At 35.0% G+C, this 12,016-nt stretch overlaps 1 protein-coding gene across 1 annotated transcript in view; it reads right to left on the minus strand.

Annotated features, from left to right (window-relative positions):
* Nucleotides 1-12,016, minus strand: part of LOC114134550 (leucine-rich repeat and fibronectin type-III domain-containing protein 2) — a 137,575-nt gene that overhangs the window by 8,510 nt on the left and 117,049 nt on the right. Inside the window, exon 5 of the mRNA XM_028001230.1 lies at nucleotides 3,771-5,166. Within this exon, the coding sequence (XP_027857031.1) occupies nucleotides 3,771-5,146 (1,376 nt within the window). The 5' untranslated portion in view covers nucleotides 5,147-5,166. The remainder of the gene's footprint in view (nucleotides 1-3,770; nucleotides 5,167-12,016) is intronic.

Below are 12,016 nucleotides of genomic sequence, written 5' to 3' on the forward strand. Positions count from 1 at the left end.
GGTTTGACTCTTCCCAGCTGCAAACAATCACAATTCTATCACAGTGTATTATTTTTACACTGAAAATAAACAAGTGTATTTGAATAGCACCATGCAGTTAATAATTTCCATCTTGAATACCATAGATGAAGCAAGATGTTTCGTTTTTGATGTTAAAAACGAAAGAAGCAGAGGATAGATATAAGAAATATAAAAATAAATTGACATGGATTATAAGAAAACATAAAAAAGAATATTATACCGACCTATTAACAAAAAGTAACGGTGACACAAAAGCAATATGGACAGTTATACATAGTGTTTCTACAAAGCATACAATAAAATCTGGTATTGCAACACACTTTTTAAAAGAAAATACTGAAATTTATGATCGGAATGAAATAGCAAACGAATTCAATCATTATTACGTAAATGTTGGTCCAAGACTTGCTGCTCAGATACCAAAAGATGATAGCGACGTTATCCAAAAAATTGGGAGTTGTCCAAACAGCATCTTTCTTGGAGAAACGGATGAGAAAGAAATACTGAGTATCGTAAACAAAATGGCGAATAAAAAATCAAAGGATTGGGTAAATATGGATATGAAATTTGTAAAGGAAATTATGTCTTATGTAATTAAACCATTCACCTATATCTGTAATTTGTCATTCTCATCAGGAAAATTTCCAGATGCCATGAAAATAGCAAAGGTAATTCCCATTTACAAAAATGGTGAGAAATGTATGTTTAGTAATTACAGACCGATATCTTTGTTGCCACAGTTCTCAAAGATTTTGGAGAAACTATTTGTAAATAGATTAGATACATTTATAGATAAAAATAATATATTAAGTAGTAGTCAATACGGATTTAGAGCCAAAAATTCGACATCAATGGCCCTTATGGAACTGACAGAACATATAACAAATGCTATTGATCAAAAACAATATAGTGCCAGCATTTATGTCGATCTAAAGAAAGCATTCGACACGATTGACCATAGCATTTTACTCAAAAAACTTATTAAATATGGGATTAGAGGGCCGGCATTACAGTGGATTTCGAGCTACCTGGAGAATAGAAAACAGTTTGTACAAGTACATGATACTAGATCCGAATTTTGTGAAATTACATGTGGAGTTCCACAGGGCTCAGTACTTGGACCAAAGTTGTTCATCTTCTATGTAAATGATTTGGTAAATGTATCAGGGTTTTTCAAATGTATTCTATTTGCGGATGATACCACTTTTTTTTGTCAGGGCAATGATATAAAAGGGATGTTAAAAGAAATGAAAATAGAATTTATGCAAATACATAAATGGTTCAAACTTAATAAATTATCTTTAAATTTGGACAAAACAAAACAAATTATATGTTATTTACAAGGAGACAAAGAACTGTAAACACTCCATTTAAAGTTGATGGTGTAGAGATTTGTAGAGTTAGTGAGGTGAAATTTTTGGGTGTGATAATTGACGAGAAATTATCATGGAAATCCCATTTGAATTATTTAAGAACAAAATTAGCAAAATCAATTGCAGTGCTTTATAAAGTACGGGATTTTCTGAATGATCATGCACTATTTATGTTGTATAATGCACTAATTGTTCCACACTTGGTTTATTGTGTTGAGGTATGGGGAAAGGCATGTTATACTAGTACAAAATCTGTTTTTGTTTTGCAAAAAAGGGCAATAAGAGTTATTGCTCGAAAACATGGTAAATATCCAACAAATACATTATTTTGTAATTTGAGGTTTTTGAAATTCAATGATTTAGTTGATTATAATATTTTGTTGGTTATGTATAAGGCACACCTAAAAACATTACCCTTAAACATCCAAAAAAATTTTGAAAAGAGAGAGAGTGGTTATAACCTTAAGGGGACACAGATTTTTAAGAAACCTAAATTCAGAACTTGTTTGAAAGAACGATGTACTTCGATACAAGGAGTCAAACTGTGGAACGACCTGCAAAACGATGTTAAAAATGTTAAATCATTACACATGTTTAAAAGAATGTTAAAGATTGTTTTTTTGAAGAAGTATGAAATAGTATAAAGTCAAAGTATAGTATTGTTCAGTTGAGATTGATGATTGACCTTGTTTCTTTGTTCTTTCTTTGTTTTCTTTTTTTTGTCACATAAGACAAATCAAAAATTTTTTTTTTATTTTTTTTTGTTTGTTTTTTGTTGTTTTGATCCATAGTTGAGAAAAAGGGGCAGATATTATAAGATTATTTTCTTCTTTCTGCTACCTTTCATTTCATTTTTAAATTATTTTATTTTTTTCTTTGTATTGTATTGTATTAATTTTTTTTTTTTTTTTTTTTGTATTGAATGAAATGAATAAAGATTTAATAATAAAAACAAAAATAATAAAGAGCACACTTAATTATGTACGTAATTATAAAAGCATGTCAACAAACATCACATATAGTATATTTGCAATTTAAAAACTGAAAAAATCTTAATTAAAAATTATTTTAAGGTACACCTAGCCACCAGGTGATCGTAAACATGGGCTTCAACATCAAACGTGAACTATTTGACCCTTTTGAGCTATTGTAGCTGCACATTGCTGCATTCATTTTGATCTAATGAAAACAGTCCTTTCTGGGAATGCTATAACCCTAAAAACATAATAACTATAATAGATTTTTTGGTCAACAAATTAATTATGGACCTTATAAATGTACTGCAAAACAATTTGTTTTGTAGTTATTGCTAGTAATCGATAAAAAGAAACAGGGATGCAATTTAATGTAATTTAAAAGAAAAAGAAAATGCAGGGAACTGCTTTAGCTTTGTCGAGTTCCTCATGAATGCAAATGTAGATGACTCATCCACTATTGTCACCAGGCAGAAAAAGAGGAAAGCTGGCACAGAATGTTCATGAAAGGGAAGGAAATCAGATGAAAAGCTTATTATTGAATTTGCACATATGTGAGATGCATCAACTCCGCTTGTGCAAAGTAACATCCTTCATTGCTGCGTTTGGTTATAATCTCAGATTCCCAGCTAAACACCAGTCCTATGTAGGTAATAGCAGAAAATAAATGATCTGATAAGGTTTTGCAGAAATTTGCTGTCAATTATGGGAGCTTGGAAGGTGTCACATAAAACTGCTGAAGCTTAGAAAGGTATCTAATTTTCACAATGGCTTGGGCCTTAATATGTGGGCATTCTCTGAAAAGATCTATAAATGTTACTTTAGGGGATACTGAATCTGGAAAAAGCTATTTTTCTTCTCTGTATGTACCACACCATTTTTTAGCTGAACACTGAGGCTATTTTCTATATTTCCAGACAATTATCCATCAGATTTCTTTTTTCATTCAGCATCTCATCTATAAGAGAAAATTGATTTCACAAAGCCCCCAAAGATCTTTTGCTACTGTCGCCTAGGCCCACACTTGTATGGAGTTCAGCAGCTTAAGAGGGATACATTAGAATGAGCTCTATAATCCTTTTTCTTCTTGGGTTTCTAATTAATGGTTCAGGGTAAGGATTTCTCTTTGGATTTCTCAGAATACGAAAGCTGCATCCCCACAAAATTGTCTGCTTTATGGTGAAAAAAAAACCTAAAGAAGGATTAAGAAAGATGAATGTTGATCTCAGTGTAACGCTTCAGAAGAAATAGTTGTCTCAAGAGCTCAGACAATTAGTAATCTAAAACTTGAACTTATTATGGCATTTTGAGGTAAAGAGATTATATTTCAGTCCTAATTGGGCACTTTGGTCAGTGAGATTTCAATTTTAATTTGGAAATAACTGACTGCAGCTTCTCTTACCTGTAAATGAGAACTTCATCATCCGAACAGTTGTACTGAAGCTGGAACATTTTGACCTTTGGAGTTGATTTGCTTACGGTCCACTTGACCAAAGCAGAGATGGCAGTCACTTCAGATACAGAAACCACCTTTTCTGGAAGAGGCTTGGGCTCCCCTTTGCCTATCTTAGTAGAGCTTGTGATGTCTGAAAGTCCTGATTTTGGCAGTGTAGTACGATTAGTGTTGTTAGTGATGTGGGGCAGTTGAATGATTGATAGCTCGATGGAGGCAGTAGACTCCCCTGCGGCGTTAGCAGCAATACAAGTGAAAATGCCATAGTCCTTGGATGTGGTGACTGCTATGTCAAGGGTGCCATTTTCATATACAGTGGCTCTTGAGGAGTTGCCAATCAAGCGGTCATCTGGAGCAACCCAATGCACAGTTGGCATTGGATCTCCGACTGCTTTGCAACGTAAACTAGCTGTTTGGCCCTCCAGTACCAGCAATTTGTGCGTATGTTGAGTGATCAATGGGGGCTCGCAGACAAATTCCTCTTCACGAACAGACCAAAAGTAGCGCCCCTTTACACTGGCTGGAGAGGCACATGTTTCCATATCATCCTCACGATCCAGCCTTCGTAGCCACAGTACCTCACAGTTACAGTGCAGTGGGTTTCCACCAAAGCTCAGAGAGAGTGGAGGTGCATATGGTGTACTCATCACCATGCTGCTCTGGGACCGTGCAAAAATTGGGTCTGGAGGAAGCTTCTGGAGGCGATTGGATGTCAGATCCAGGCGAGCCAGTTTTTCAAGGTCTGTAAAAGTCCCCTCAGCAATGAAGGCGATGAGGTTATGGTCCAGACTCATCTGATGCAGGTTGACCATCTTACGGATGGCCTCCCAAGGCACACTACGCAGGTTGTTGTAAGACAAATCCAAATCCTCCAAAGTCAGCATTAAATCATCAAAAGCTGAATCTGAGATTTGATTTAATTGATTGTTGTTGAGGATCAGGTGCTGCAGATTGATCAACCCTCGTAGGTCATCCGCTCCCAGTTCAGTCAACCGGTTGGTGTCAAGATGCAGTGACCTCAATGTCTCTAGATCAATAAAGGAAAAAGGCTGGATGCTGCTGATGGTGTTGCGAGACAAAGTGAGATCCACCAGACCTGTCATGTTGGCAAAGTCCTGAGTGGTGACCTTGAGAATGAAATTGCCTCCCAACCGGAGCTCTACAGTTCTCCGGTCTATGTCTGGTGGAACAAAAAGCAGACCTTTTGAGGGGCACAAGGTCCCCAGAGACTCCGAGAGGTTCTGACAGACGCAGTATTTGGGACATGCATGGACCATTGTCATAGCGGTTCCCAGAATCAGGAGGCAGATGACCACTTTGTCCATGTTACCTCATTTAAAGGAACCTGGAAAAGAAGAAAATAGGAAACTGTTAAAGTTTTGGCATTTTTCACTTGGATCATTCAGATTATAACAAAAGGTCGAGTTTCTTAATTTTACACACTGATGTCATCAAGCGTTTCTTTGCTTATTACATACTTACTTTACCTATCTTTGTTTCTTCCTTTATCCTTTTATTTGACTCATTTTCAGTCCTCACCATTTCTCCATAGCATTTGCAATAATAAAAATAATTCAGGCTAGAAAAAGATTGGAGAAGCCGCAGGTGTTCAATGGAATCAGCACGCTTCCATGAACATATTATCAGCCCTCACACCTGGCTGAGTCCTCCAAATGAATGGTCACCCTTGGCTTCATCTGGTGAACTTTTAATTCCCCAAGATTTGTTTCATCAATTTCTAATATGCTCAAAATTTAAAAATCTATCTTTGTTTTTACCCAAGTAATTTCTACAAATGAAATACTCCTCTTTGGGTGTTTTTTCTCTGGAATCACGGGCACAATCAGCTATTTAATTTTTTTTTTCTTTGTGCTAATATGTATCAGTGAAGCCGATACTAGTTGCTTCACACGGATGTGTTTTTTTTTCTTTCTTGGTTTAATTTACAAGACACACTCATGTGTGAACTGTTTTTGAGATTACCATCAGGGAAGTGTTCAAGAAGTTCAGGCCATAGAACTAAGCTGCAAAAATGTGTGCAAAAAATCTAGACATTGCCTGTGTAACTCGGATTAATGCTTAAAACTAAGGTTCTGATGTTGCTGTTAGTCAGGTTTTGATTATGGATCTGTGTTGGTGATAAATTGAGTGATTTCTTTTCTCTGCCATTTATAGAATACATTCCCTTTTTATTCACAGATGTAAATGTAGGGGTATTGGCATAAAAGCACTGTTGTGAGACAAAAGTTCTAGAAAACTTTTGTAAATTGGCGTCTGTATCCCCGCTGATTTTTAGGTTAAAGTATTCATACCCCTTGAATCGTTTCACATTTTGTCACATCGCAATCACAGACTTCAATGTAAGTTATTGGGATTGTATCTGACACAAAGTTACATAATTGTAAAGTTATGAACATTTGAAAAGTGTGGCATCCATTGTATTCAGTACTACTTAGTAAACATGGTAAATATAATTTTACTGCAATTTCAACAGCAAATCATTTGTGATATGATCCCATTAGAACATGCAATACAAATAGTTTTTTTATTTTTATTTTTAACATTCTTGTGTAAAGTCTGTAGTGCAGATTTTCCACAAATTATATTGTTTTTGTTATTTGCTTCTCTTCACTATACAGGACAGGTCATAAGTGCAATTAAAACTATTTTTCCACCTTTTTATTGAAAAAAAAAACATTTTTAGCTTTAATATTTTTTGTTTTACTTTTATATTTCAGAACCCTGAATAAGGAGTAAAGTGTAAAATACGCAATGCTTTTCAATGGCATACTTACAATTTGCAAATTCCAGTAGAAGGCTACTTTTCCATACATATTCATAAAGTAGGCTTGAAAAAGAAATTAAGTTAATTTAAAGAAATTAATCCAAAGCTATTGCCCTAGGTACCTAACAATCCTCCCAAGGTCATTTTAAAGCTATGCATGTTTTTGAATGTAGCTAAAAACGTAGGCAACAGCACTTTTCAAAAAATTCTTTTATCCAAGTCTGCCAAACTGCCATGAGAGGTCAGACATTTTTTAAACATGTAGGACAATGTACTTACGTGCTGAAGAATTGTACCTACTTAATCTATTTAATGGTGAGTATTTAAAAAAGATAAATAGCTTCAATTAGTCAGATTTATTTGTCCATTACATATTTATCTCAATCTTTGACCTTTATGTTTTGAATCAGTCACATTTATTACAGCACTGCCTGGGTATTTATTTTTGTGTGCCACCCCAATATCATCACTGCCCCCCTCTTAGCCTCCTTTAAAAACTCCATCGAGAGTTTAAAATCTCGATTCTACCCCCTGTGCCACAATCCACCCAGCTTGGATGCAGCTGCATGCTGCAATCAAAGCGGCATGCAGCTGATATTAATACAGGTACCCACTGAAGAAACCTATGTGGCAAGTTTGCTCCAACACTGACACGACTATTGCTGACTTTGGTCCCAATATTGTCCGACGTGCAACATCATTGCAATAATTTATTGGACATACATTTTGTTTTCATCACAAATGCAACATATTTACCACAATGCACAGTCCTGCAATTCTCTTTTTTTTAAAAATGGCAATATATTTGCAATGTTAGAGGTGAAGCATGTCAGTCAACACATTTGACAATTTTTAGTTTTATTTGACGGCCAATTTTTAATTCACACCGGTAATGTCCGACAAGTTTCTACAAACACTAAGTAAAAGTGGGTAATAAACCACATGTGCCTCTTAAAAGAATGAAAGTCAAAATATTTCCATCTGTTGGTGAGAGCTGAAGAAATCCAGTTGGCTTCTTTAAAAACACTTAGCTTATTTACTGTGAGGCTACACTCGATCATAACCTGACCTTTTCTCTCGAAGCTGCCACACGTTACTGAATCATCATATAAAAATTCAAAGAGCTCTGCTGAAACTGTATGAAATTCTCTGTAGAATGGTTTCATTTCATCCATATTTTTGCAGACTTGATGCATATGGTTCTGATCTTCTCAGCACTCTGAAGCTAATCCCCACAAGGCTTCACAGCGAGAACTGTCAGCAATGACGGACAGTTTCTCTCATGGACCTGTTTTAATGGATGGCATCTAGAAGCACAGACTAAAAAGCCCCTGAAATAGCTTCTTTATTCCAGTTCACATCTCCCTTTTTTCTCTGAACGGGAACAAGTGAAGCAAGAAACCATTTTGAGAAGCAGTAGATCTGCAGATCTAAAAGTATAGCCAGCTGAATCTCAGTAATAATATTAATGATAATGAAATCAGAACATAAATATACCCTGTAGAACGTGCTCTGTTTGTGGTTGCCAAGCAATGAAAAGTTGGTAAACGCAAAGTAAAACTGACCTTTCAGAGATGCAAAAGGTTCAGCTGTAAGGAGGTGAGAGCCATCGGCAGTATTTTAAATCTTTAACTATTTACCTGCTGCCTGCTCTGAATTATAACGAAACACAACTGCTGCTGAAATACCAAGAGGCTATACAGTTCCATGCTATATTAATTAAATGGTTGGATTCATTTAAACGGTTTTTAAACATTTGTAGAAATGTTACATTTCGTCTTTGTTAATGCTGAACTCCTTATTTACAGGGCTTGTGCACTGTATGGAAAGGTAAATGTTATTTTTTTTAAAATTAAATTAGAACATAAAAGTGAGATCTTCATTGTCAGGCTTTATGTCTATTTATTGCCATAGTAAAAATACTGTCCACCCATTAGTTAATAAGCAGTCTGTCCGTTCATACGTTCACACATCCTTCTGTCCTTCATGTATCCATTTGTCATTGCATCCACCATCCTATGATCTGGTCATCATCAGTCCTTTACATATCCATTCATCAATCCATCTGACAAACAATTCATTTATTTGTCTCCCCATCCATCCATGCATACATATATATTTATAATCCTATGTATAAATACATTTCAATATCAATAATAAAATAAAAGAATTTACAAATGACTGAACAGTAAAAATGTGTGCAAATCCTGTGATTCATAAACTAATACTAAAATGTCAAAAACTAAAATATTACTTTGTTAAAGAAAACTTAAGCATTTCTATTCTGACTTTTCTTCCATGTCCTTGTCACATATATTTGACTTGCAGTCAATTGAAGAAACAGTAGCTGATGGAGATCAATATATATTTGTGCATTTCCAGAAAGTGAACATGAATTTATGGATCTAATTTCCTGCCAGGAGCAACAAAGCAGACACATTTCTGATTATCATCTGATCAGATTGTGCCTGTGAGTACATATTAGGTTAGATTAGGTTAGGTTAAACTTTATTAACCTAAAATCCAGATTTATGTACTACATGTTTCTGTATTTCAGGTGCGACTGTCAGTTGCTAAATAAACATTAATAAATATTAATAATATAATATCAATAGTGGTTTACTTTGTGGTGAAACTACATAAGATTGGATTTTAAAAAAAAAATCTACCACAATGAAGTCTATATTTCTTGAAGAAGGCAAAAATAGGAGAATGCTGTTTAGCTGGCTCGCCTGCTGATTTAAACTTGGAAACAAAAATGCAACTCAGCTGGAGACCTTGTACATAAAGCAGCTACAGTAAGAAACTGTTTATCCTCTGATAGTTTTTATGTCATTTAATCAGTTACACACATCAAATTGAGCAACATCTATTGGTGAACAAGTTATCGCAGTGTTGTACATAAAAATGCCAAAAAAGTACATTATCTGTTTGTATCAAGTTTTAATTATATATGCCTTTTGTCATCTCTTACTTTGTAGTTGACATACTGACCATGTGTTCATTTCATACTTGTTATAGGGAGTGTTTCATATCTGCTTTGACAACAACAGCCTTTTGTTTTGCTACTGCTCTTGAAATATCTCTGGCTGTGTTTGAAAGAAAAAAAAAAGGTAAAGGTAAAACTCCTTCCAGCTACCTCTCCTCGATTTTCATATTCCTTCAGTGCTCCGTCTACGATTTTTCCCATTGAGCTTGATTTCTCTGGCAAAATTTCACCCAGCTGTTCTGTTCCCAATCAGGGAACAGAAATAGTTGAGAATGATGTCGATTTTCTGTACTGTTTTAAAATCGTAGTCTATCGTTGGTTGTGGTTTGGCAGTGGCACTGAAGCCCTTCAGTCCGTGTTGGAGAAGACATGCGTTTAACAGTTGCAGGAAAGCCCTCCAGGATTAGACACATCTAAATTGGTTAGTGAAGATAATTCTTTATGAAGTAACCTAACAACAACCAAACGTTTGGCTTGATTGAGAAATTGCTCGAAGGTTTCGATTGACCCCTCAATTGAGGCCCAGACCAGTTGGCTCTGAGACCAAACTATGTTAAGCTTCAAATGGAAAATCCAATTATTTAGGCTTCGTTTTAAAGTAGGGACAGATCCAAGATTTAAAGCGAATAAGACACCGAAGGAAAGAAAACCAAAAATTTTAAATGAGTAAGAAAGAAACTGTCTTGCTTATTATGGATGAACTGAGGATCCATCTTTCAAAATGGAAATTAAGCCATAAGCTGACATCCAAGTGTTTTGTCAGTTCTTAGACAACAGACTTAAGATGCCATGATAGACTCACTGAATTCAAGGAGTTCATCAAGAGACATTTGTCAACCCAGAGTACTAATTATACAGCGAAATGAAAATTTTCTGGAAAAATAAAACACACATGCCCTAAAAGTCTCTTCTGAAAATCTGCCTAGAGAAAAGCTGGCAACCATTTTGAAAAATAAAAAATAAAAAATCAGCTGCAACTCCCAACCAATGATAGGGGAACAACATTTGGGATTACAGGAAGACAAAAGGTTGGTATTTCAGGAGAACAACATTATTTATAAATGGAGCTGACAGGCTTTTTCTTGTACGTGACTGTCAAAGCAAGTGAGAAGTCAAAGGAAAAAGAAGCAGACTGTCAAACTCAATCTCCAGAGTTAATCTCCACTGACCTAACACACAGGCTGAATGAGAAATATATGAAACATGGTGTCCATCCCTGGGTTACAAGTTACTTTAACTTAGTAAAAATAACTTTTATGTTTGGTGTTGGGTTGTTCTTTTAGCTTCCTCTGTAATCTTAATGCCATCAACCTCATTATTTTCATTAGAATGATTTTTAAGATACAAGTCTGCACAAATAGGTGTCCTAAACCTGATTTAGGGATGTGTTCTTATATTCTTTATTTCCATTGTGTGTAAATGAAATGAATCATTGTACCCAAAGCCGTTTCCTAAGAAATACCTATTTAAAAAAAAAAAAATTATATATATATATATATATATATATATATATATATATATATATATATATATATATAATGCCTCTGAAATGCCTCTTTTCCTAAGTTTATTGACAAATGTTACTTTTTAAAAGTGTCTTTGCACATGCACAATGTTAACTCCGTCAAGCCAATCATTTCAACATGCTACTTACTACCTGTTGCTGGAATTTGTTTTCGTTATAATAGGTTTCACAACAGCATTAATGTAGGATAGCTATATTTTTAAATCCGAAAAAGTGAACACACCCGTGAAAGACATGTCAACAAGTACAAAAAATTTGAACTAAATTGTAGGGGTGCACAATATATCGATATCAACATCAGCTGGTGCTGGTCATGTTCTAGCATATTGGATGCCGTCAGATAAGTAAAACTGGGCTGACATGAGCAACCAGTATTTATTATTTCCATTTTGTTGCCATTTGTGTGTGTGTTTGCAAGGGGAAAGTGAGGGACTTTGCCACGTATTTGTTCTGTTATGTGCCTGTGATAGTGATACAGCACAGGATTATGGGATGTTTTAACAGTAAGAGAAGCAATGTAAACAGTGTGGTCACTTTTACACACTGTCAAAAGGAATCATATATAACAAATACTAAATAGTGGTTAAAAACTGGCATACCGCCAGTATGCCAATTTTTGCCAATATGACAATTGGCAAACATTGTCATATTTGTGCATCCCCTATAATTACTCTTCTGTAGCTTAGAAAATTATTCTGTAAAAAGATGAAAACATTTTATTTAAGTCAAACTAGAAAAAAAATACAAAAATCTTAGCTTACATTCAATGTAATAGAAATAAAAAAGCAGCAGTCTCACAAAGACACTTTAAAACATGTGTACATTCCAGTCTTTAGTTATTGTCTTCATTCTCCTCTGCCAGGTTTGTGTACTATGCTACCCATTTGTTGTGACCA

The sequence above is a fragment of the Xiphophorus couchianus genome, chromosome 19 (genome assembly GCF_001444195.1).
Source record: "Xiphophorus couchianus chromosome 19, X_couchianus-1.0, whole genome shotgun sequence".
Taxonomy (NCBI): Eukaryota; Metazoa; Chordata; class Actinopteri; order Cyprinodontiformes; family Poeciliidae; genus Xiphophorus; species Xiphophorus couchianus.